Source organism: Morone saxatilis, unplaced genomic scaffold, assembly GCF_004916995.1.
Source record: "Morone saxatilis isolate NCDOM2014 unplaced genomic scaffold, NCSU_SB_2.0 Contig23, whole genome shotgun sequence".
Taxonomy (NCBI): domain Eukaryota; kingdom Metazoa; phylum Chordata; class Actinopteri; family Moronidae; genus Morone; species Morone saxatilis.
In genome coordinates this window covers 5,657,448-5,682,731 of record NW_023339796.1, presented here as the reverse complement: position 1 = coordinate 5,682,731, position 25,284 = coordinate 5,657,448, and the positions used below count along the sequence as shown (strand labels likewise).

At 40.6% G+C, this 25,284-nt stretch overlaps 2 protein-coding genes across 6 annotated transcripts in view; both read right to left on the bottom strand.

Moving 5' to 3' along the window:
• Nucleotides 1-18,530, bottom strand: part of LOC118334630 (microtubule cross-linking factor 1) — a 65,408-nt gene extending 46,878 nt beyond the window's left edge. For 4 of the 5 annotated variants that reach the window (XM_035670615.1, XM_035670617.1, XM_035670616.1 and 1 more), the window contains exons 1-3: nucleotides 17,150-18,529; nucleotides 12,599-12,823; nucleotides 11,295-11,453 (exon numbers count right to left, since the gene is read on the bottom strand). In XM_035670615.1, coding sequence (XP_035526508.1) covers nucleotides 11,295-11,453; nucleotides 12,599-12,823; nucleotides 17,150-18,013 — 1,248 coding nt within the window. In that variant the 5' untranslated portion in view covers nucleotides 18,014-18,529. Of the gene's footprint in view, nucleotides 1-11,294; nucleotides 11,454-12,598; nucleotides 12,824-17,149 lie in introns of all 5 variants that reach the window. The other variant, XM_035670619.1, reaches the window with a different exon arrangement.
• Nucleotides 18,531-18,847: 317 nt separating this feature from the next.
• The window catches only part of rab12 (RAB12, member RAS oncogene family), a 9,502-nt gene continuing 3,065 nt past the window's right edge, over nucleotides 18,848-25,284 (bottom strand). Inside the window, exons 3-6 of the mRNA XM_035670208.1 lie at nucleotides 23,987-24,125; nucleotides 22,435-22,524; nucleotides 21,973-22,077; nucleotides 18,848-21,145 (exon numbers count right to left, since the gene is read on the bottom strand). Of these exons, the coding sequence (XP_035526101.1) occupies nucleotides 21,038-21,145; nucleotides 21,973-22,077; nucleotides 22,435-22,524; nucleotides 23,987-24,125 (442 nt within the window). The 3' untranslated portion in view covers nucleotides 18,848-21,037. The remainder of the gene's footprint in view (nucleotides 21,146-21,972; nucleotides 22,078-22,434; nucleotides 22,525-23,986; nucleotides 24,126-25,284) is intronic.

Here is a 25,284-nt window from a genome sequence, read left to right as displayed (position 1 = left end):
GGGGGGGGGGGGTATGACTGGATAGCTGGGCTGTCCAGCTGGCTGATAATGAGGTCGTCCTCACCCCCACGCCACTTTCCGCCACCCAGTACTTCACTGTCCCCCTGTGTGTGTCAAAAGGTTCACAATAGGTTGGTAATAAGAGGGAGGGGCCTTTCGATTCTGCACACATGCTGTCTTTGTGTCTTGAAAATGGGTAGGAGGGGAGCCAATAAAGGAGGAAAGTGAGATTTGAAATGCTGTGTTATTACCAAAGCCCAGTGGACTGCCGAGCCACCACAAAAGGTTGTAAAAGATAACGAACTCTGAGCTCAGGGGGCAGCAGAGGCCCGCAGTAATCTAGATGGTCATTACCTGGTCTTGTTATCAGCCCAGATGGAGGTTCATATCATGAGGTTTGTGTCTGTAGGTGTGACAGCTACCAGATAAAGTTAAGTTGTTACTGTGGTTCTGAAGCTGTGGAGGTTTTCCTCCCTCGGCTGAGCTTGATCTGCTGCTTTTCTCCACATTCTTGAGAGGAATCACAGGCATAAAAGGAAATTGGAGCCACGGTTGACCCACTTGCTGATTATTACTATGAAAAAATAAGGAATTATCCAACATCAAAAAATGTGGCTCATAGATTTTCTCAGTTCAGTGGAAGCAGAGAGAAGAAGATATCTTTAGAAAGATCAGATTTAATTGAGTAGATTCTGCCCTTGGACTTGGCTAATGTGGGATCTTTAGGTGAGCTGAATGTCTTTGTGCTTTTCCCTTCACTATAAAAGAAGGCAAACCCTAAAATGAAAGGTTACCACTTAGTATTGCAATTTATTATAATAATCAGTGACATCTATGTGTTGCTACTCAGGTGTTTTTACATCAGATGGATGAACAGTGTGGAAGGGATTCTGAGAAACCATATGTATGTATGTATGAAGTTATAAGGTGCTGACAGTTTACTGAGTCAATGCAGTTTAACATGCAAACCTTTTATTAACAGTCGTGGTAGGGATTACACAAATCCTGTTGGAAGTAGTAGGAATTCTATATTATTAAAAAACTGGCTGACGATAACAAAGAGGAATTGGGACACGGCTCATGTCTGTAAAACATAAAACAATAAAGTTTAAATATTAATTTCAGACTGTTTAACATGTCTGCATAATGCAAAACATGTTAACACAGCAGCATTAAACTTTTAGTTTTAACTATTTTGCAATTTAGATGATACTCTTCTTCTCCTTGGCGTCATAATCAGAGGAACAAAGAAAACAACAGAGAGGTTGAAAGCTAAACAGGTGATTTATGAATGACTGCTTAAAGGGAGAAGTGGTAGGACAAGAGATTTTTTAAAGTGTATAATGGCATAGCAGAGACAAGAAGGACAGGTAGAGGGGATTGAAGAAGAGCCATTGAGAGCAAGTAGAAGGAGGAAGAAGATTCACTAAGGTGTCAGAGCTTTTGATGAAGTCTTGCCTGGGAGTGCATCAAGCTGTGTAGGCAGGCCTCTGTCTTTATTGCTGAAGTCATCATTTAATCATGACTGCATGCAACATACAACCCCAGAGAGATGGGAGTGCCAGCCTCTGTCTGCCTCCCCAGTCTTCCACTTTTCATCCCTTATATAACGAGCGCAGTTCACTTCAAACGAAAGCACAAGTCTATAGGCCTCCACATCGCTCAAATACACACTACTTCTATAGAGGAACACAGTAAATGCTCAGGGGCTTTTGCCCATGCAACTTCCAAGACAAGTATATTGCCCAAAATAGAGCACTTTGAATATGATAGAGGACTCAAAGGGATACAGCAAGCTTGACCAAGCACAGCTCTGTACTTTTTCGGGGAGCTTATGTGCTCTTGGATTAAAAGCACAGCAAATTGTTGAAAATAACAAGTCTTACAAATCTGCATCAACTAGTTTTTTAGAAATACTTAAAATTATGTTATTATGTGTAGAGCTGGGTAGTTTTATAATTTCAATACTAGCGCAGCGTTTTTAGAATCATTACCAAAATAATATATTTTTGCCTTCCTTACTTTAAAGGTATTTAGTGGCATCTAGCAAAGAGGTTGCACGTTGCAACAACTGAATACCTCATCATCCCCTTCCAAGCGTGTAGGAGAAACAAAGCTGTGAAATTCGCAAATGCAAAATGGCCCAATCTAGAGCCAGTGTTTTGTTTGTCCTACTGTAAAATGTCAGTTCAACATGGCGGACATTTAAGCATCTTTCAGCTTGTTGTTTTGGTTTTAACCAAAACTGTGCTGTTCTGGTTCACTCTCACCACTCTCATCAACCTCATTTCCATCTGCAGTAGGCAACTGTTTTCACAGAAAAAGCAGCATTTAGGAGCATTTAGCAGCTGAAGAACCAGATATTTCCCTCAGGAGTTGGTGGAGACAAAAACAGATTTCAGTCAAATTTTATTTATATAGCCCAAAATCATAAATCACATAATACGTCAGTGTTGTGTTTAGAACTTGTTGAGCTGCCCCCAGGTGGTCAAAAAATAAGTTAATGCAAGTTTAACAAAAGAAGCCAAACTTGTCAAATGTTAAACGTTGCTCAAAGACAAGACGCTGTTTACGAACTTTCCCTAAATAAAATAAAGTCTGAAATTGGAAAAATTTAAATCCCAAAGTGTGTTTTTGCGAAGATAATTTCTTAACTAGAACCTGCAAAGACTGTAGGGGTGTGCGTTTGCCTGCTGTTATTGGCAGCTTTCGGTACCGCTTTTAATACTAGTAGCTACGGACTCATTTTCTCCAGTTCCAAAAAAGGCTTTGAGGGTTTTCTTTTTATATGACAAATGATATTCTTCTGAACTAGACAGCCTGTAGAATTGTCCTTTAGTCCCTCTTTCTCTACACATCCCTGTTGCTGCAGTCCTGTATCACCCTGCTGCTGCTGGCCAGAACATGATGACAACCCTCTGTGACTCACACAGTGTCTGACCCCTGCCACATCAGATGAACTCCTTTAGTCCACCAGACAACAGTGGACCTCACTGACTCTACACACACACCCTGTGGTCTCGTCTATAAACAGGGGTACACACAGTTTTTGACACAGAGAGCCGGTGGGGTGACAGTGAACATGTGACTGGGCGAGAACTGGTGCTCACATCATCGTAGTTCTGATTTAAAGGAGTGCTGCTTTTAGTTAGAGGCATCCTGACCAATGCATCTCACATACTATACTGGCAAAAAATGCAAATGTCCCCTGCTTCACTTTGTTTTATATTACGGTAAATTGAATTTCTTTGGTTTGTGAACAGTTGCTTGGACAAAACAAGCAATTAAAAGACTTTACTTCTAACAGCTTTTTTCATGCATTTTACTACATTTTAAAGAATAACCAATTATTTAATCACCAACATTTCTGTACAGTAGATTATTTGATAATGGCAATATTTTGTTGGGGGGGCTTTGGCTCAGAGGTAGAGCGGGTCGTCCACTAATCAGAAGGTTAATCGATCCCCAGCTCCCCCTTGCTGCATGTTGAAGTATCCTTGAGCAAGATACTGAACCCTGAATTGCCAAACTTCTGATGCCGATTAATATACAGTACAACATTCACTCCACCAACTCCTGAGAAAAATCTTTAATTGCTAAATGCTCCATTATGTTCATCAGTGAGTTGCTAACTTTGCCTCTTTGCCACTTTACACACAGTCATTTGATCTACGGTTAAAATTGAAATATCAATAATAGTACTTCCCCTTTCCCCCCTAAAATAGACCACAAGTGATTCCAAACTCATGCAGTACATAACTCAGCTGCATAACTCAGATCAAACCCGACATCTTCCCACTCCGCAACCTTTGGCGAAGCCAAAAACTGTTTTGTTGAGGACTATATTTCACTGAAGGCTATAGCCCCCTACATACTATTGGGGGCTCTATTTTTCTGATGCCTGTCTGTTCCCTGTGTTTGGAGGAGAGGTGAGAAGCACAATGACTCAGTCTGACTTACAGCCTGCCAAGCTGCTGTCAACCTCCCTAAATATAACTGCTAATACCATTTGTTACAGTGGAGAAGAGAAGTGTCCAAGAAACCACCCTTTGATGGGCGCAGTGTACGTTCTGCTACTCTCAGATCTAGGTTAGGCTTAGCAGTGTACTGTGGGATGATGAGATAATGCTTTTTAGCCATGCTAGTGTCAGTCTGTCTGCCAGTTGGTCCACCACTTTATTCCAGCCTGAAATATCTCAATGAATTGCCATGACATTTTGTACAGATATTCCTGGTTCCCAGATGATGAATCCTGCTCATTTTGGCAGCCCCTCAACTTTTCCTCTAGTGCCAACATGAGGCTTTAAATGAAACAACTATTGGATTAATCTCCATGAAATACAAACATACATTCACTTTGGTTAAAAAACATTCAAAACTGTTTAGTGGTAATTAGTAAATGTTAGCAAACTAACACACTAAACTAAGATGGTGATCGTGGTAAACATATGGTAGGAATTATACTTTCCCAGTAAACGAGGGTCCGCTAGGGTCCAAGTGACGTTTATTTCATCATCAGAGGGTGTTCTGAGTAGGCGCAGACTTTCCACACAGCCACTACACTGAAGGGAACATGTCCTCCAAGTGAACTCCAGGAAATAGTATAAGCAGAGCTACAATGCCGCTCTGGTGTCTGCAGTTTGGGAGAATATGCAGGCCTTTACACATCTGTGTCATCTATGTTTGCTATTTTAATTTGCGCCATTGGAATTGCATGTATGTTTCATCGTAGTGCCGCAGATTAAATACTGTATGCATACTAACAAATCTCTATTGGGTCGTGGTTAACTTATCAAAGCTGTTGGATTATCTTTGTCTTAAAGTTTTGGAGGTTTTTAAAAATCTTTCAAACAATCAGCACAAAGAGACCAATCTGAACTTGTTTTTGGGTCCGGTCGGCAGGACAAGCAACAGCTCCCAGGTGTTGTTTGCTTACATAAACCACAATTTGTACAAAAGGTTTGTAAAAAACCTCTGAATATATTTTATAATTTTACAAACTGTTACTAGCTTTGATACTTAAACTGGAGCTTTAATTGAAAATCAAAAATGAAATATGAGTCAAGTCTCAAGATTTCTGAAGACTGTATTAAAATCTGTGTTTGTTTGAAATGCTTCAAAATTTCCCTCGATGTGTCTGAAGACATTTAAAGATTTGGAAAAAACACAATTTGATTTCTGCTATCAAACGCTTCAGGATGTTTTATGATTATAAAGTGGCAGCTCTGATAGTTCTGTAAATTAAAAAAAACTTCCAAAAGCATGTTCAGACAGAGGAGGCATTTAATTTTTCAACTTCAAAGGAACAAGCTTCAGAATTATAACACATCACTCCAGGGTTTAATGCAGAATTGATGATTTCCCTATTTGCTTTGTGTCTGTGATAGTTTGCCTTTAGGGTGACAATGTCATTGCTTCTAAAATGCTTCGCGGCACACCGTACAGGTTTAGCCTGAGATAAGTATATATATATTACTATCATCCAGTTAAGACATTTTTAGGAATCAAGAACAGTTGTATTCGTACAACACAGAAATTACCTTTTAAACATCTGATTTTTACCCGAATAACAGTAATATTTTATAAGAAAACACCTTCTCCTGTCAATTATGTAAATGGGGAAACGACGATAAGCTCTATATGGACGCGTGTCACTGCAGCAGATTTCGACTCACAGCAGAGTCTCTGCGCTACTCCTCTCCTCACGATTGCTCTCCTTCCCATTGGTAGAGTCAGACATAAGATATTAACTAGGTCAATGAGATTCCCTCACACTCCTCCAACAGGGAACCACAGCAGAGGGGAGGATGGGGCGGGGGGGGTATGAAGGAGAAGTGAGAAGCTGAGATGAAAAGACGAGAATCAGGAGATTCTTCAAAAGCCAACGTTTCTGCTTCTGAGATCTTGTGAGGAAGAAGTGAGCGAGGAGCACGAATCGGCTTCTCTGAAATGGAACAAATGTCTGCAGTGACTTTCACTCAGACATCGTCGACGTGATCTATTAAGAATGCAGGCATTCCCCTCTCGTACCTTTGTAGTAGTGAAACACAAAAACAAAAGACTTGAGGTTAGAGCAACTCCTGGAGGTACCCTCCATTCCTATTTTTATATGCATGAAAAAAAATGGAAATAGTGCCAAGACAACAGTGCTGCTTGTTAATGTTTAACTACAAACTACAGGTGCTGGTAGGCATTATCAATTAATCTATTGACTATTTTTTTAATTAATTAATTAACCATTTAGTCTAAAAAATGTAAAACGTTCCCAGAGCTTCTTTAAATTGCTGATTTTGTCTGTTTAATCCAAATATCTTAGGTGAATGAAGAAAAGATTCTGCACTTTTACACTATTTTTGATTCAAAGATTACTGAAATCATAAATCAATTACTGAGATTATTGAAATAGTTGCTGATTATTTTTCTGTCGATAATAAATTCATTTTATTGTTATTGTTTAGGTTCTACTCTGTTAAAATTTTTCAATATCAAGTGTTTTGGACTGTTGATTGAACAAAACAAGCAATTTTAAAATATAACGTTGGGCTCTAAGTGAAATATAGTATCTTTAATTAAATAATGTTAGTCACAGCCCTACTAACCATGTTAACAAGATTGCTGGTTTGCATTTCAAGGTTTTCTTATATATTTTTTTATATCTGCATCCACTCCAATACTACAGAGGTGAATGGGATTTTGTTTGTGACCTACGCAAGAATGGCATTTAAGAAAGTCCTTGTCCTAATAATGCCAGACCTTGCGTTTTCATTGAAACTAACCCTTTACAATTTGGTAAAATAGAGTAAATGAACCTGAGTATGTATAGAAGCGCTTTTTCTAGTCTTCCGACCAATCAGAAGCTTCCAGCTACGTGCTTACAGGTGATGGCAAAGTCCATCAATACAGGGAAGAGGCTAACTCATCCATCACACATTCAAATGGCAATCCAGTCACAATTTGGGTTGCCAGTATCTTGCTCAAGGATACTTCGACACGTGACAGGAGGAGCCGGGGATCGAACCAACAACCTTCCGATTGGGGGACGACCCACTCTGCCTCTGAGCCACAGCCGCCCCTGACCTTTAAGAATCAGCCCCTATGAAAGCTGTCGGCTCATGTGAATGTAAACACACATCCATTGCAGGAGAGTGCCTCCAACCTGTGTTACAAAATGTGTAGATTAAGTTTCTTTGTGGTATTCTGTCCTCATGAGATCTGATGTCAGTCAGTGCTCCTGTATGTCAATAACAAATCAGACATAAGACATAACTGGTGCTCGCTTAGGAGGAAGAGCACAGCACAAAGGATTATCCTTTTGCCGTAATGAAAGATGAACTTATCACAGGGGGGACAGAGAGTACCCAATAAATCACCTGATGCTCTTGTTATGCACGTTGACATTTCATTAGTTCCATTTCATTACACGTATCAGTGGGCCTTTCTTCAAATGTCAGAGGAATGAAAAATCTCTCGACCAATCGCTGTTCGCCTTTGTACTGACCACACAAAAGCAGCAGCTGTAATTTGCTCTTTGGGCCAGTACTGTATCAACAGAGGGTTCTGTCAACCAGCCCTCCTAAACTGTTTAATATCAGGTCTATGAGCTTTGGAGCTGTGGTCGTATCGCAGGCGGACAGGGCCTACAGCCATCTGATTACAGCCATTCTCTGCCGCTTTGTCTTTTTTCTCTCTTGCTCTCCCCTCCCACCAGAGTGTACCGAAACACGCCAGGGCTGTTTTATAACAGGCCTTCTTGTTGGATTAATCCATGCAGGGGTGCCAATCTCTGGGCCAGAATCACACTGTGCAGCCTCTGATAGCAGAGAGAACGGGCAGAGGGACAGGAGGAGATGGGCTTTAAAAGGCCAGAGACGCCTGAACTATCTGAGGTCAGTTGCCCTTTTTAACCACGGTGGTGAGCAAGTAACTGAGGAAGCTTGTTTGCATTTAGAAAGTATTTTACCATTTACATTTAGCAATAAAAAGACTGTAAAAGATAATGAAAATAACTAAATGGAAGAAGACAAAGGTGCCTCCGGTGGAATTCTAAAAACTAGTAAAAAACCAAAGGAGTGTGGAGGATTTTGTGCTTTTCACTTTTACACTACACCTGAGTCACAATTTACAAAGTCTTATTAAAGCAGAAAGGGAAAGGAAGAACCCTTCAGTCCAGTTGAACAACATTCTTATCAGCTCCACCTCCTCGCCTGTCACTGAGATTTATCTGAGCGACTACGAGAGCAGAGGGCAGATTCTCAGACTCATCCATTTAAACTCATCCCTCACTAAATATTTGTAAACTCTCTTATCATCTCCCTGCTATCAACAATTTAAAAAAAAAACTAATGGGTTGCCCGCTGTGCTTTATGAATTTTCATGGGAATTAAAAGACTTTCAGAAATGACTACATGGTGATTAACTGCTGGAAAAATCCTGGGCAAAGAAACTGTGCAGCAAAAATGAAAATATTGGGGTGATGCATTATAAACGCACGCCTCTGGTAAGGTAGTGGCGTCACGTGATGTCGAAGTGCAGATCCAGAGACGGCTTGTGTTTTTCTGGGACAAACCTCGGGGGGACACAAGAAATTCTGCAATCATTTGGAGCAGCCGCTGTCTCAGCCTCCCTCGCCTCTTCCTCTGTATACAAGACAGTCTGTGTCATCCTGTGTTTCTATGCATTACACATACGCCACCACACATACTATCACTGCTGTGCAAAGGAAAAAACGCCTCATGTGGAGCGTCCTCTCACTTCAGCCTTACCGCTGGACGATCATTTTCTTTCAAAACGGGGTTATAAGTGTCAAACGACAACAACAACGACTTGCATTTGCTGTATTTGCACATCCACACCAGACATGGATTTTCTGTCTCCGTCCGAGTGTGTGCAGCTCAGTCAGGAGGGCTGATAAGTTGCCTTTAAAAACAACAACGTCTCAAACACAGATAGTTAAGGTCATAAAGAATATAGATTCTCAACCAATGGAAGACCTACAGAGGTGGTGGAGGTCATATGGAGTCACTGTGGCACAAGCTGGGAATCAGACCAGCAGCACACGTGATGACAGTAAAACACAAACAGTGTCAGTTGCCAAGGAAAGCCACCTCTCCATGCTGACTGGTCTGGTATTAGCCTACTTCCTCTTTGTTGCCAGACGGCATGTTACCTGCTGTCAAAATCGATTTGTCTAAGCAGCTGAACCCAAGCAGCACTGAGAATATCTTCCGCTCATCTTATTACCTGTAAGAAGAACCTCACTTCACTGCTATCAGAACAAATACTCTCCCCACTGAGCAACACAAGAGTAACGTTGACACAAAAATGTCACAGACAAAAGTCTGAATTCTATAGCTATAGTAGTAAAATGGGGTGAAAATACCATCAAAACTCACAATGCATATATCATATGAGCTTCTAATAACCAGGACAATATGAATTTATAGTTACATTGCAACTGCTAGTAGCTAATGATAACTTTCGAGGGTTCAAGTTCGAAAATGGGACCCAGGTGTATCCCGTTGCTAACTTTATGACTCTATGGTAACATTACACTTCCTGCTAACATCGCCTAAAGCAGGATGGGAGCTGTACTCTCCAAACTCAAAACATATTCATCTACAATCCCCATGAAAATGTACTTTTTTTTAAAAATGTACACAATTAAAAATGTCGAATCATAATTGTTCTTATGAAACAATGACTCATCTCATCTATCCATTAAATTAATTTGCCTTGTGTTGAAAACTTTCAGACAAAAAACAAAAACAATGTAATTCTGCATATACTGTATCTGTGTCCTGGGTCATGTATTGTACTTTATTAATTATTAATTTAATTTATTTGATTTATTTCTTAGTAGTCTTTTTTTAATTTATTCTGAAAATAACAGTATATGACATGTCTACAGTAGCTTAGACATGTACTGACCATAGGTAGTAAATAAAGGGAGTAATAAGGCAGCAAAAACCGCCGACCAACAGACTGTTTACAATGCTAATAGAAAGAACAATTACAGTAAAAGGTCTGGTATTGAGTGGCTGAGTTTTGAACTCTTGAACTCTGCACTGCTGCAGGAGGAAAGAGTCTTCGCTAAAAGAAGTTGCTGAACTTCTTTCCAGACAGACGATTATGGGAACTGACTTGGATTTCATCTTTAGCCTGGAGGTTACCTTGTAAACACACCTCGTCTGTCAGGGAGGGGTGGTAGCAACACCAGGTAGTATGGAGTAGTACTGTAGCTCAATCTCAGGCACAAGTGGGAGGTAAATGTACTTCAGTATTCATTTGAGGTATCTGTACCTTTCTTGAGTATTTATTTTCCTGACTTTTTACTTTTACTTCCTACATTTTGACACAAATATCTGTACTTTCTACTCCATACATTTTCAAAACTGGCTCTGTACTTTAGTTTTAATGGATTTGAGGGGAATTATTGATCATTATAATTTTGTTTTGCATCAGTGCACACCTTCCCAATGTCAACACCCGGTGCATATAACGCACAACAAGACAAAAGAGGGGGAAACTCGACCCTATTTGAAGTTTCAGTTTTGCACAGAAACAGCTTCAGAGAAACCAACTAAAAGTAAAAAGTTCATTTATATACTTTCCAGAGGCTGTATATAGTTGAATCAGTACTTTTACTTTCACCAGAGTATCTGTACTTCTTCTTTCCACCTCTGCACTCAGCAGCATCAAAGTGTGGATGCATCCAACCACCATTTCTTCTGCAACTGCTTTACCAGATTTAAGCTGTAAATAAGGCCATGTTCATATTTTGGAATTAAAAATAAGTTGCATATAGTTGTAGTTGCTCAAATAGTCTGTACATCATTGCACAAAGCAATTGTTTTGAAAGGGCTGTCACAGAGCGGTTGAGTGATTGACCCTGCTGATCAGGCCGGTGATCGCCATTGATCTGAAATAGCATCACATTAACTGAGATTTCCTCTGGTTTATATGCAGGTAGTTATGAGGCCACGATACCGACTAGCATATCACAGGCTGGAGATTCATCCTGTGTGAGCTGCACAGCCACCAACACTAGTTTTTTTAATAACCACATAAAGCACAGATGTCATATTTACTGCTTCTCTCTACCACAACTCACTCTCAACGCTCCATAATGGTCTCATCATTCATTAACCACTAGGCTCCAAACAGATTCTCAAGATGATGTTATTTCTGACAATTAGCATCCACTGAGACAAAACACAGTGCTGTGTGCGGATGAAAGCAAATCTTTTCCCATGAGCAGCAACATATCACAAACATCTTCGCTGTTATCCTCTCACCTCTTTGGTCCTCTCCAGCTCGTTGTGCAGCGCCTGTTTGGAAATCTCCACTTCAATGATCTTTTGCCTGAGCAGCTCGTTCTCATCCTCAGCTCTGCTGCGTTTGTCCTCCACGCTCTCCAACTCGTTGTGCAAACGCACCGACACATCTTTGGCCACCTGAGATCACGGGGACAGATATGTTCAAGAACAAACACATACAGCTCAAACTGATAAAACAAAACGGGCACATGAATATTTCATAATATGTGCCTTAAACACACGATACACCATTTATATATTTGTATATGAGCTCACATCTAAGCACAGTCACCCTTGTAAGTATTTTAGACAGTGAGACATTTTTTTTATTTTGGCTCTGTACATTTGAAATGAAACAATTAGTGTGTGCTTTCAGTTCAGACTTTCAGCTTTAAGTTGAGGGTTAATTTGTCCTATTACTTTTGGTACTCTGAAATGTGGGGTTGTAATTCCTTCACGGTTTGCCCAATGTTGCTGTCAATACCCATAAATTAAAACTGAAAGTCTGAACTGAAAGCACACACTAATTGTTTTATTTCAAATCCACAGTGGTGGTGTACAGAGCTGAAATAACAAACATTGTGTCACTGTCCAAATTACTACTATTACTTATGGAGTTCTCTGTCCATACAGAACAGTGTTAGACTAGTATATCCAGCAGATATCTGTGTTAAAACTCACTAAAACGATTAATAATCCTGTCACCTGTAGCTGATTTAAACACTATAATAAAACAGTGTAGTGCTGTAATGATTGGTAGACTGAATATCTTTGGGGGTTTTGGTCTGTTGAGTTTAAAAGACGTCACCTTAGGGTCTGGGAACTTGGAAATGCTCACATTTTTGGCATTTTATGCACTACAGCAGTTATTCCTAACCCCAGAAAAGCACTATTTTAATTTCACTATTATTTAATTGACTAGCCCAATTAGAGAATGTATAAGAATGATGTAGTTTCACACTCTTCACTGTCAGCTAATTAATCGATAATGAAAAGAATTGTTAGTTGAAGCAGAAAAGTATCTCCACATTGGATTTATGGCAGATCAGTTATTCTTTTAGAATCATACTGTTTTCAGTGGTTTTTCCAACACTGGAAAAGTGCTGTGGGTCACCACTTTATTAAAACTTCTAACCCTGTTGAAAAATATATATTTCATTAGTCCGGGTTCAGTGGGAAGCTTTAGTATCTTTAAGATTCTGTTTAAAGCTTTAACACATTACAGTGATACAATTCTGGAGGGTTACTTGAAATATTCTCGCATGAAAAACACTCTCACAGACCTTCAAGTCCTGCTCCAGACTACGAAGAAGCTCTCCGTCCACGTGGCCGGTCTGTGCGACCCGCAGGCTCTTCTGCTCGGCCTTCCGCAGACGGTATTGCAGGATGCGGCAGTTCTTGTTGGAGCGGTCCAGTTCCCGCCGCAGCTCCTGCAGCTGGTAGACCTCCTCCTCCAGGTAGCTGTCCCGCATCTCCTCCATCTCCGCCCGCAATTCGTCCACTTCATCCTGAGAGACACACGCAGGAATGCAGAGCCTGAAATTTAGGTTCGATACCACTTCCACACTACGATAATCAATCATATTCTTCATATCTAACATTTGTGCCGTTAACTGTAGTATAACCCTCATTAATTATAGTATAACCCACATTAACTGTAGTATCACCCTCATTAACTGTAGTATAACCCTCATTTACTATAGTATAACTCATGCTGCAAGTAGTGCTGATGCTAAAATGCTGTTTTAATGTTATCATTCTGTTTTGCAAACAGCAGAAACTACTTGTAAGTTACGAATCAGAAGTGAGTTGAAAGGAATTTTTCTTGAGGGTGATTTTAGAGAAACAACACAGGATCATCAACATAGAAAGATATACAGTTATCTGCATCCACAAAATAAATTACATTTTAGCTCTTTCTGTCCATTTACACGTATGTCTGTGCGTTTTCAGTCTTGTGCATTTAATATGCATAACAAAAAAACATATATTGGAGGTTTCTGTGAGCTAATAGAGAGCAGGAATGGGTTTGTGGCAATCTGCCCGACAATAGATTTGAATATTTCTTCTGTACAAGCAGAAGGTTTGAGCGTTTAGATTAAAGGTCAAGGCGTTCACCAAATATCTTCATCCATTCCTCAAATATCCACTGGATTTAATGAAAATCCAGTCGTCATGGGCAAAGGTGTCATTCAGGAGGAAAGTCTGACCTGACAGTGATGCCAGACAGAGAAAAACAGGGTCGTACCGTAACGACCACCTGGGCTTAAGGAAGGCCATGGATATGTCAGAAATACTGATCTAACATATATTTCCTCTTTATTGAGAGTGACTTCAGAGGACCACAGAAATCAGGGAGCAGACAGAGCGGGGTGACAAAGGTTTCCAGCCAGAATAAAACTGGACTCAACTTCTTTACTCAAGTAAAAGTGGAAAAAATGCAGGCTCTGAAATATATAACAGTACATAAAAGTACTCTCTTGGTTTCTCTGTAGAACATTTGTACCTGCGGTTTCTGTGCAAACACTTCAAATAGGGTCACGTCTCCCTCTCTTGTCTGTTTTGTTTTGTTACGTTTTCAGCATTTTCAGCACATTACATATGTGATGTGTGATGCTGGGAAGATTAAAAAATTATAATAATAATTGATAATTCCCCTCAGATGCATTAAAACTAATGTAACGCGCCTGTTTTGAGAATATAGGGAGCAGAAAATACAGATATTTGTGTAAAAACTGTAGGCGGTAAAAGTAAAAACTTAAAAATAAATACTCAAGTTAAGTACAGATACCTGAAAAAACTACTGAAGTACAGTAATGAAGTATCTCTACTTCTCCAAACAAAGTTAACATGAACACTGATTGTCACACACATTTCAATAACAGCACAGGGACTATGTGAGGTGCTTAAATTTATCCAATTCAACAACATAAAGTCACAGAAGGAGTTTCAGGCGGTTTTATAAACGAGATACAATATAATATATCTTTGTAGATTATGCTAATACTTTTTACATGATTATATACGAGTTCCAGTAATGCAAGTACTCTTAGTACTGATGATGTAACAACACTAGCTGGCTCTAAGCATCTTATCTCTTGGATTGGATGTATTCATATTCCCCATCTCCCATCAGCATGAAGCAACCCGGGCTTGAATAAAGGTTAAAAGAGACAGATTTATCCGTAGTACTACGATAGTTTGTTCGTGTAACCTCTGGGGTATAAGTTTGGCTCCATCCTGAGGAATCAGTTTGCTCAGTAGATTTCCCCTGGGAGCGTTTTTCCGAAGGTTTGACTGGCACCTAATGAAAAGACATTGGGATGCTGAAGGGAACAGTGTGTGTCAATTAATGAAAACCAAATCTATCCTCATTTAGAAAAAGCACAGAGCCCGTTGTTATCCGAGGAGGGCCCAGGAGGAAGGAGCTAATGACCTCGCACAGGGTCGGCCCAATCGATGGCCAGGTTAAAAGCAGAGCCAGAGGCAGAAAGGCATCCTGGGAGCAGGAACATTTAGAGAATATCACTGATGTTTATGGAGAGAACACGGAGAGTCTCTCTGTAAGGGTGTTAACTGTGGATATCTCTACTGAACAGCTGCTGTAATTAATTAGAAAACTAATATTTTTGCTCCTGACTTCATTCACAGTGTGACATAGGAAAGACTGCAACTAATGATGATTTTCTGATGGTTATTTTTCTCGATTAATGATCAAATGTTAGTCTTAAGTAAAAATGTGCTCATTACAATTTCTCAGAACACAAGAGGACGTCTTCATATAGGTTGTTTATGTTGTTTTTAGCAACTAACAGACCAAAAGTCAAAGATAATCAATTTTATATCAACTAAAAAAAAGCAGCAAATCCTCACGTTTGAGAAGTTGAACTCAGCGGATGAAAAATTACTCAAACAATCGTTTAACAAAATCTTTGATAATCGGTTATTCGTCATTTTTTAAGGACAAATGCCCAATATGTGCTGGTTCCAGCTTCTAAAATGTAAAATTTTATTGCTTTTCTTTGTTTTTTATCACAAATATCTTTTGGGTTTAGGACAATTTCTTAGGGAAAAAAGCATTTTGAAGACGTCATGATGGGAACTTATTACAGACCATGAGACACCTTTAATTATCAAAATGTATTCAGCAAATTAACCGATAATGAAAATAAAGGGGCTGCAATTAACGATTACCTTCATTATTGATGAATATTGAGTATCTCATTCATCTGAAGATTATTTTGTCAATTCATCGATTAATTGCTTCATAAGAAAATCAATTTACATCAATAAAACAGTTAAAATGTCTATTACAAGCTCTCAGATCTGAGAGTGACATATAGAAATGTTTTGTTTCGTCCAACCAACGTCCAAAATCCAAAGATCTTCAATTTACAAGGATATTAAATAAAAAATCTAATTAACTTCAATCAGAATAGTTAATTTTATATCGATGGACTAACCGATTAATCAACCAATATTTGCAGCTCTAAAGATCATTTTCTTGGTATGGATTAAAATCTAATTATGACCTCTGTCATCTTTTCTTTTTTTCCCCTTTGTGCAAAAGAAGCAAAAATATCTGAAATATAATCTGGAATAAAACTTCAAGGAGCCAAAATAAAAATAAATGCAATGAATGTGTTTTTCCACGAGTAGCAGAGGAGGCGGTGGTGGGGCCTCAGAGACATTTTGGGGCATTGGGGGACGGGGGATGGTGGTGGTTGGGGGAAGAGTTCACCTCAGAGTCCCAGCTGGCAGACTGACAGTCAGGCAGGAGGGCGTTTGAACCCAACACACATGGGACATCTGACTGTTATCAAGTCCTGTGGGATAAAGCCATTACAGCCAGAGCCAGTAAAGCTGATTAACTCTCTTGTGTTTCCAACGAGCCACAGAAAGAGAGAGAGACACACACACAGACATGCGTGATCAAGTTTGAAATAACACAACAAAATAAAAAAAACTGCAAGATTGTTTGCCGCATTATCTGTTTGCCTCCCCTCCCCAACTTATGGGGATAGCCTACTTAAAGAAGAAGGGGGAGGGAGGGAGGGAGGGAGGAGGGGATCCTGCATGATATCTCAAAGCTGGATCCTCCTGCAATAGATAAAATAGACGGCTGACAAACAAGACACTGATTAAAAAACGACTGTGCATCCCTGAGGACAATCTGCTCACATCATTAGATGGAGACGATGTTACTCTCAGTGTCCCAAATGCAACAGAGGAGGAGGAGGAGGAAGGAAGGAGGAAGGAGAGAGGAGCAGGGTGAATTGTTGAGTATTTCTGTCATAATAGAGTTTGAGGACTTGACAGAAGTGATGTAAAAAAAAAAAAAAACTGGAGGTCTAAGGACACAACATTATGGAGCTACTATCAATAAAACTCCCATCAATAAAACTCCCATCAATAAAAGGTCAAATCCACAGGGGAAGCCCCGGAAAGGTTAAAAAAGACGACATGATGGATGAAGAGCTGACAGAAGGACTTCATGGGGATGACAGCTGGGCATTAAAGGAGCTGCTTAGATTATAATAACATATATACATTCAGATTATGTCTTCAATTAGTGAGCAGGTGGAAGTTGCTCAAGGACACAAACAGGTGATGCCAGACTGTCCTGTAAAGAGACAGTTTTGGATCCTCTTTGGGAATCAGCTGTTTCTGGACTAAACCAGCCTGCAAACCATAAAATGTCTCTTCAGATGTAGATTTTGTGAATTAGGTGTTTATATAAAAAACCTTATGCAACAAATAAGCACACACACACACACACACAGCAGCAGCCACGTTAGTCTGCTCTGTAAATTGTCGGGATAACGTCGCCATACCTTGAGGTAGTCGTTTTCAGATCTCAAATCTTCCACCTCCCGCAGCAGGTCCTCCTCAGTTACATTCTTGGTGCCTGGCAGTCTGAATTGTGCGCCTGATGAGGGTTTCTCCTGCTTGTGTTTCTCTCCGTGCGCCCCCGGAGCGGGCTGAGCCTGAGACATGCTTCCCTTGGCGGCGGAAGCCTCGGTTGTGCGCAACGGAGCATCAGCAGCGGCAGCCGCTCCGGTCGCTTCTGCCCGCAGCGGATTATCGGCTCCCAGCTGCTGATCCCGGTCACTAGAGCCGGTACCAGACTCGGCGTCGCTACTAGCGGCCGGTGCCAGCCTCTGCTCGTCCGACAGCGGCTCGGACGGGCAGTCTGACAGGTCTGAGCTGCTGTCGGTCTGGCTCACCCGGCCGAGAGGCGCTCCGGTCGGTACCCGGATCGGGGATCCATGGCTGAGAGGGCCCGGAGACCCTGAGGCTAGTTTCCCCTTCTTGCTTTTGGCGAGGATCGGACTGCTGGTGCTGTCCGGTTTGATGCTGGCGGGTTTGGGCTCGGCTGCTGCATGCTGGGGCACCTTTGTGAGCTTTTTCGCCACGAAGGACTTGGTGTTACTTTTGGCCGAGGCTAGTTTCTCTTTCGACCCGGTTGCATTGCGCCTGGAGCTGCGGTTCGGATGGGCCAAGGGCAGTGTGGCAGACTGCTGCTGCTGCTTGCTGAGTTTGGGTGATTTTGGTACGATGGCAGGTGGTTTGGTGGAGCGGGAGTGCACATCCTTGAGGAAAGGTCTGGCCGGGGAAGGCGCTCGGTTCAGTCTCTTCTTCTCCAACTGGTGGTTCTGCGGTTTGGTGTCGCTGCCAGAGCCATTGGAGCTCTCCATTATACACCGACACCGGCAGCAGGAGGGCGATGAAGGAAACGATCAATCCACAACACCACCGCGGAAAATCTCTGACATGCGACAGCAGAAAAACAGCCAGGTTGCTTCTTCCTTGTCGGGTTGGGGATGCGCATCCTGCGTTGTGCTGGATGATTTTTTACTCCGTCTCGTTTGCATTCACCAGGTTGTCATTGTAGTCCCCTCTGCCTGTAGCCACCCTTTGGAGGAAACGCTGCAATATATATAAAAACAGGGGGATTACTGGGAAGGATGGGATGACGGACAGGTTGCATCTGCAGACAGGGCTCGTAAAGGCTTAAGTTGGAAAGAAAAAGTCACATCAGCCTTCTTCCTCCTCCTCCTCCCGCACACCGGGTCTCCATCCCTCTGTAACACCGGGCTGTGAGTGCTGGGCCCCCCGTGTCTCGTACCCCCTTCCCACTCCTTTCCTATCTGACATGTAAGATCTGCAATCGCTGCGGTGAGGCTCGACGCCCGTGATTTTCTGCGGGGCGCATGCGCTGCTGCCTCTTACAAGCGCCCAAGCACACCCCTTGTTTTCTCTGGGACCAGGTCTGACACGCTTTGGTGCGCATGCCCTAATGACACACACACACACACACACACGCACACACACACACACAAAATTGGCTACTGAGCACCTTCACATGAGGTGGAAAGATGGATTCAGGAGGTACTCACTTTATAAGTCAGTGTCTCTAAGTCAGATCAATGGTTTTAGACCCCAATCTAATATTTATGATCTGTAAAATGTAAAGTAAAAACAACATATTCCTGGAATCCACTCAAAACATTAAAATAAAAGCCATAATCTGGTAATAAATATAGATATCTTTAATTGCATTTCATTAGTTCAAGAATGCCACAAGTTATAAATACCACAAATCCGCTTTAAACATGCCGAAAACTTTTCAAAGACTTATAACAGGTTTTAATACAAAGTACAGTCTTCCATCTTTTAAAGGATACACATTTCAAAATAAAAGCATTGTTTAAAATGTATATTTAAAACACTGAGTAGTAATAAGGCTTGGTTATTAAAACAGAGACCACGGGGTTAGTGCCAAATGCTAAAAGTCAGAGGGACAAATGAATGGTTTGATTCCAAAACAACATCAAAAGATGTTTTTTTTTCAATTTTAAAACACAAGAGAGAGATAAAGTTGCAGATAATTTGTGTGCGCAGGTCGTTTGCTGGCTGATGATCTTATTGATGTGCTAGGATGTCAGTGAAGGTCTCACATTTTCAACATCTTTATTGTGGTATGAAAACTATTCATTTGTTAGAATACATAATGTGCCAGTTCAAGTCCACAAAAGCTTGACATCAACATAAAACTTCAACAGAAAGTAAAATGAACCAATTTTAACCAAAAACAGTCAGTTTTTTTTAAATCAGGTCCTTTGAATGGGTTCGTCCTTCCTCATCCTCATCCTCAAGACTCGGGCTTTTACTTCAACATGTAAAAACAATAACAGAAACACTCACAGTGCTACATTGCTAATATTGCATTCATTTAACAAAAAACAAAAAAAGACGGAAGAATTAAATGATTATTAATGTCTATGAACACCGGAGGGCTTAACATGCATAGCCTAGTTTGTTTTTAAATGTGCAAGTGATGGGATGTCTCCACACTGGTCTGTAACAAACTGCCCCAAATCATAAACTCAAAACAGCTGACCTCCTCTAAAAAGTAGTATCTTTATAAAGATGTTATTTATTTGCTATGTAACTCAAATCAAGTCTACAGTAAAAAAGCCTGTCAACATGAGCAGATATGAGCTGAATCAAAGTTTCCTGAGTCATTCAAAAACATAACAAACCTTCCTGCACTTTTCCCCCCCATAAAAAGAGGAGACACATTCTTTTCTCAGCTGTTTCTGAATTCAGAGGAAAAAAAACACAAAAAATAAAAACAACTTTGCAAGATTAGTAACAAAACCAAAAGGCCAAAACTATATGCGAGTGTGTGTGTACTAACTACTTAATGTTTCCTCTAAAAAAGCCAGCAACACACACACACACAGAGAATGCCCCCTGTGAAAACACCAATCCCACTCACTCTTCAACGGGGCATGGAAGAGTTGAGAGCGGCCGCTAACCGAGGCAACACTGATCTTCACTAGCGCTAAACTACGAGTCATGTGCTTTCTCTTTTTTTCTTCTACATGTCAGCTTAACTAGGTAAAGATGGATTGTAGTGCAAAACATTACGATTTATACAAATGTGAAATTGAGCCGCTCCAGCCGCTTTAATACCTTAAGGCAAAGGAATACAAACTGATATGATCACCACCACACAACCCCGCCTACTGCTGGCTACAAGAAATTCTTGCACCTTGTCCAGTCATTACAGCAACACACCGTATTTACATCATGTGCTTTTGTGTTTACCTCAAGTCAACTTGGTAATAATATCTATTAATAAGAGTATAAAACTACTGTACCTAGACCCAGAATTTAAACTAAGCCGAAGAGATGTGAGATTATTATCCCTTTTTCTGTAAGCTAGATAATGCAGAGATACCAGACCATCGGGGCAACTCAGACAATGTCAAACTTAATGTACAGTATGTGTAAGGACTATTTTTTTTTAAAGAGAACAAGCTGTAAGGCCCTCAATAATCCTCCTCCTTGTAAATGTGCAACTGCTACCAGAGGGCTCTCTACCTCGAAGGCACCTGCGGGGCACAGCTAGCCTAAACGTTTCAGGGGGAATGAGGTAGTCTGGGGTCAAGTGTAGACAGAAGTGTTGGTAGGAAGTGGGTGATTCACCAGGCCTAAGTGTTAGTGTAGTACGTGTCATAGTGTACAGTTAGAAAACGGGAGAAGAAATAATAATAATACTAGTTGTTAAGAGAGTCCATGCATCTTTACATCAGCAGTCAATAAATCCAAACTGCTGCTGTTTGCTGCCCCTTGGTGGCCAGATTGGTACTCTGCATGTGTGAGCTGAGTGTGTGTGTGTGTGTAAAGGATGGGGGGGGGTACTCGGACTCTCAGCAACAGCGCATGCGGGGAGGCGGCAACTCCGGAGGCACTTCCGGTTCAGGCTGCAGAGACAGGACACTGTTGGAAAGCTCCCTGTTGGGAACTTCCAGAGGCATCTGTTGGATCAGGAACAAGGGACAAGTCAGAAAAGAAGACGCATTGTATTTTTACAGTTGACAGCCACAGTGACTTTTTGAGTGAAACCCTGAACTTATGTAGACTTTACCCAGAGGAGCTGTATGGCTGAATCAGTTGCACTGAACATTAAACGTATTAATCTCTGCCAGCTCTGGAGTCCAAAGTCTGTGTGAGCTCATGTGTGACTAGAGGAGGTCACTGTCCGGAGAATTCAATATCACATGAGTCTCATTCTACCTCATGTTTTAATGCCTTTCTTCTTCAGTTGTAATTCCACAGTCAGAGAAAGTAAAAATGTGCTTCCTGGTCCTAATTCAGTTATACAATTCCACCACACTACCTCTCCTGTCGGGCAGACAGACTGGAGTCACGCTGACCTCCGTTTCTACTACTATTCTCTGTCAGTCAGGTTTTTTGAGATGCAAAATGAATCACGAGTCCTCCTCCTGCACGCTCTACCCAACTGACACAAACGATCTCCTGTTTGTGTGCTACATGTGTGAAAGGCAAAATATGAACAATGTCCCAACCTAAATCTCAGAACATTGATAAGAGTAGGTTTACACTTCCCGATTCGTTTCAATGAAAAACGGTGAAATACATTGGCTTCCAGTCCTGTCCCACCTGCTTTTGACCACATCATGTGAGTAAATTTCACCGGGTCTGACTGCACCTCCACAGACAAAATACTAGAAAGGCACTGATAACAAAAGTCCAATCAATAAACACTTAATGTTCTAATATCGATTCTGCTATCAACCTCAAAACAAAAGGTTTGGTCCGCCTCTACTGGTAACACACCAACCTTGCTAAGGATGTCATCCACAAGCTTCAGGAAGATCTCGTCGACATTAAAGTTGTCCTTTGCACTAGCTTCGCAGAAGCGCATTCCACTTATTCGAGAAGCAAACTGTAACACAATTCAAAGCTCAATGTCAGCAAAGAACAACTGTAGCAGAAAACTAAGATGAACAACACAGAAAGATTTGATGGAATTTTAGGATGAGCACCCTGTAATGCTACACGTAATGTCCGTTTCTGCAGGAGATCAGTGAGTCCATGTTCGAAGACAATCCACATCTACATTCTGCATTATTTAGTATTTTTCTGCTATAATTTGTGGCTGAATTGTCAAGATGTTCTGTTCATAATACACATCAATACATCGGTCTTCTTTTAGATACTCTGATCTGTTCAAATTCATAGAAACCGGACATGTGGTGTTGTGACATGCTGCTGAACGGGAGGATTTGTGTGTTGAATGTACCCTCTCTCCCTGCTGTCTGGAGATGATACGATCAGTCTCACAGTCCAGCTTGTTCCCGACCAGAAGGAGCTCTGCTTCCTCTGAGGCGTACTGACACAAAACAGAAAGCAGAGAGGAGACACGTCAGGATCAGGATATCATCAACCTCCCATTTCATTAAAGTCAAAACAGATTACTGGGATTTAATCTTTTTAGCACACAGTCACCATGAAAACTGCTTCTATAGTACAGCAGTTAAATAAAGACTTCATAAAAATTATAGATTAAGGTTGTCATTCTAAAAAAATAGACATTTTCTTACACATTGGGTTTGACAAGTGATTTGGCAACGTTGCAACTTTTTGCTTCACTCTGGTTAATTATACCTATAAAGCTACAGTAAAGGAGCTATAACTATGACAGGACTATAAGGACATAATTTGCTTTAATGTTTGATCCATTTCCGAGTAATAAGGTGGGACACTCTCTCTCTCTATGGAGTGCTACAGCCAAAATCCAGTCAGTGTTACAAAAAATATGAAAAGGTAACACTTCTCCAGTGTTCAAGTCAAGGACAAAATGCTCACATTTCACTTATTTATTTGGCTCACAGTCACAGCATAATAAAAACTGCCTACGATTTACAGCACAGAGCCTTTAGCAGTGTTTGAAGGATACAAGTACAATTGAACACAAGCGTTCAAGTGTTTTTCTTTGTGATGTAAGCTGAATAAATAAGTGAAATGTGACTATTTTGTCCTCCGTGTATTGAAAATGAACGTACACATAACAAAAAGGCAAATAAATGTGTCACAGTCAGGAGTCATCACATGCACCACCCCCTTTAAAATGAATATATTTAAACCGCCTGGAGCTGGTCAGACTAATTTGCAAATGTAAATCTTGCCAAAGCAAAGGAAACATCATGAGTTGGGCAGATTTGTCTGGTTCCCAGACTAACTTGGGACTCTAACCCTACCGATAATCAGCTCATTGTACAGATATCAGTATCGGAATATGTTAGCTGATAAGTAACAAGGAATTTAATTATGGAAAAATGCCAAAGATCTGTTCTCAAACTGTCACCGTTCTGTAAAATAAAAGTGTAAAATTTCCTTCCCAGCACATTTCTTGGTGAAAACACTACCAAAAATGTTTATTTATGTAATTGGTTGTGTTAAGATATATATAAATATTAATATCAGTATTGGCCCATCAGTCGGGCTATAATTAAAATAGTGTTTCTGCCAAGTGCTATCTTAAAAAAACACCTCTAGCTCATGTTACCGCTGCCAGAGATTAAAAACAAAGGCAGAAACTGAAGGGTGGATATGAGGGAGTTGTATGGGTGGGTTGTTATTGTACTACATTTTCATGCAAACCTTGCTGGCAGATAAATGGCAGAATCCAAGGAACTGTTTTGTGACTGTACAAGAGTAAACTAAACACAACAACCACAGAAACATTGCACAGAAACACACTTTCTGACAGGAGCTGGCACATTTCATCTAATGAGACCTTTAATAAAAATATAGCTACCCACAGATTTCCAGCAGTCTGACTGTTTGCATACCTTGTCTATCATTTTCATCCATTTGGGCAGGTCGTCGAAGGTCTCCTGCTTTGTGATATCGTACACTAGCACTATTCCCTTGGCACTTCTGTAGTAGGCTGATGTGATGCTGTTGAACCTCTCCTGGCCGGCCGTGTCCCTGGATGAAATTAATGAAACCCAATATAATTAAAAGTCTGTACAGTCAGTGGAGGGTCACCAAGACCCCTCAGAATACCAAACAGCTAATGTCCAAGGAATGTTTCATTCATTAAAGACCTCTATGACTAATTGGCTAATGTTTTAAACTAAAACTAAGATCAAACAACAAACGGGAGAGAAATAATCAGTTCTGTGAAAAGCGGTAATCAATTCAATGTTAATAATCAGGAATGCTAACAATATAATTAAATAATTTCTCTTTTTCTTAATTAATATGTACATTATTCCTTTTAAATCCCTCTTTGCGTGTGCTAAATCTGGTATCCACATTATCATTTGGCATCTAGAAAACAAAATAGAGATCTGAAGGGTTTTATTCCAAAATGAGACACATTATATAAGTATATATACATATATAATGTAGTTGTAAGCTGATATAACTGTTTAATAATATATCTTTGTAAACAGATAATGTTGTTATACTGTAAAATATGTCTTCAAAGTTCGAATTTTTGAAAATACTGCACATTAACACTTTAAAATGTCTCGATATATGCTTACAGATATATGTTTATTAAATGTATTATTAAATATATGCTGCTTCTAAATGCCAAAAGTAAAGTGTTACTATTAAAGCAAGACTAGATCTTACAGGTAGATCAATAAGAAGTACAGAGACATGAAATTACGTTAACTCACAGACACTAAATATATTCTGGAAATTAACTCTTCACTTAAAAAACGTTAAAAAAAAAAAGGTGCCAATATATTTTTAAAAGCACGAGTTGAGGCTATGTAATGATTATGTTATGATTCAGCTGAGTCTGAGTTAGCAGCATGATAAGCAGTTTGAGCTCCACTCACAGTGAAGTGTTACTGTACCTTCAGCCAGCTAGTCTCTCCCTGTTTCCCCATGTGAGTCACAGTCAGGCTTACGAGCAGAAGAGCGGACAGAGACACAGTAGCACAATGGCAGGGTTAGGTAAGGCCGGGGCGCGGCAATGGTGGAGCTTGATGTGAGCAGTTCAACATGAGACACACAGACGAACCATCCCGAACGAACAGGGCAGAGGAACGGGGGATAAAAAAAAGGGGACGTGGTAACGGGTAGATGTGACGTGGAGGTGTGAGGGTGGATGATGGATGATGGATGATGG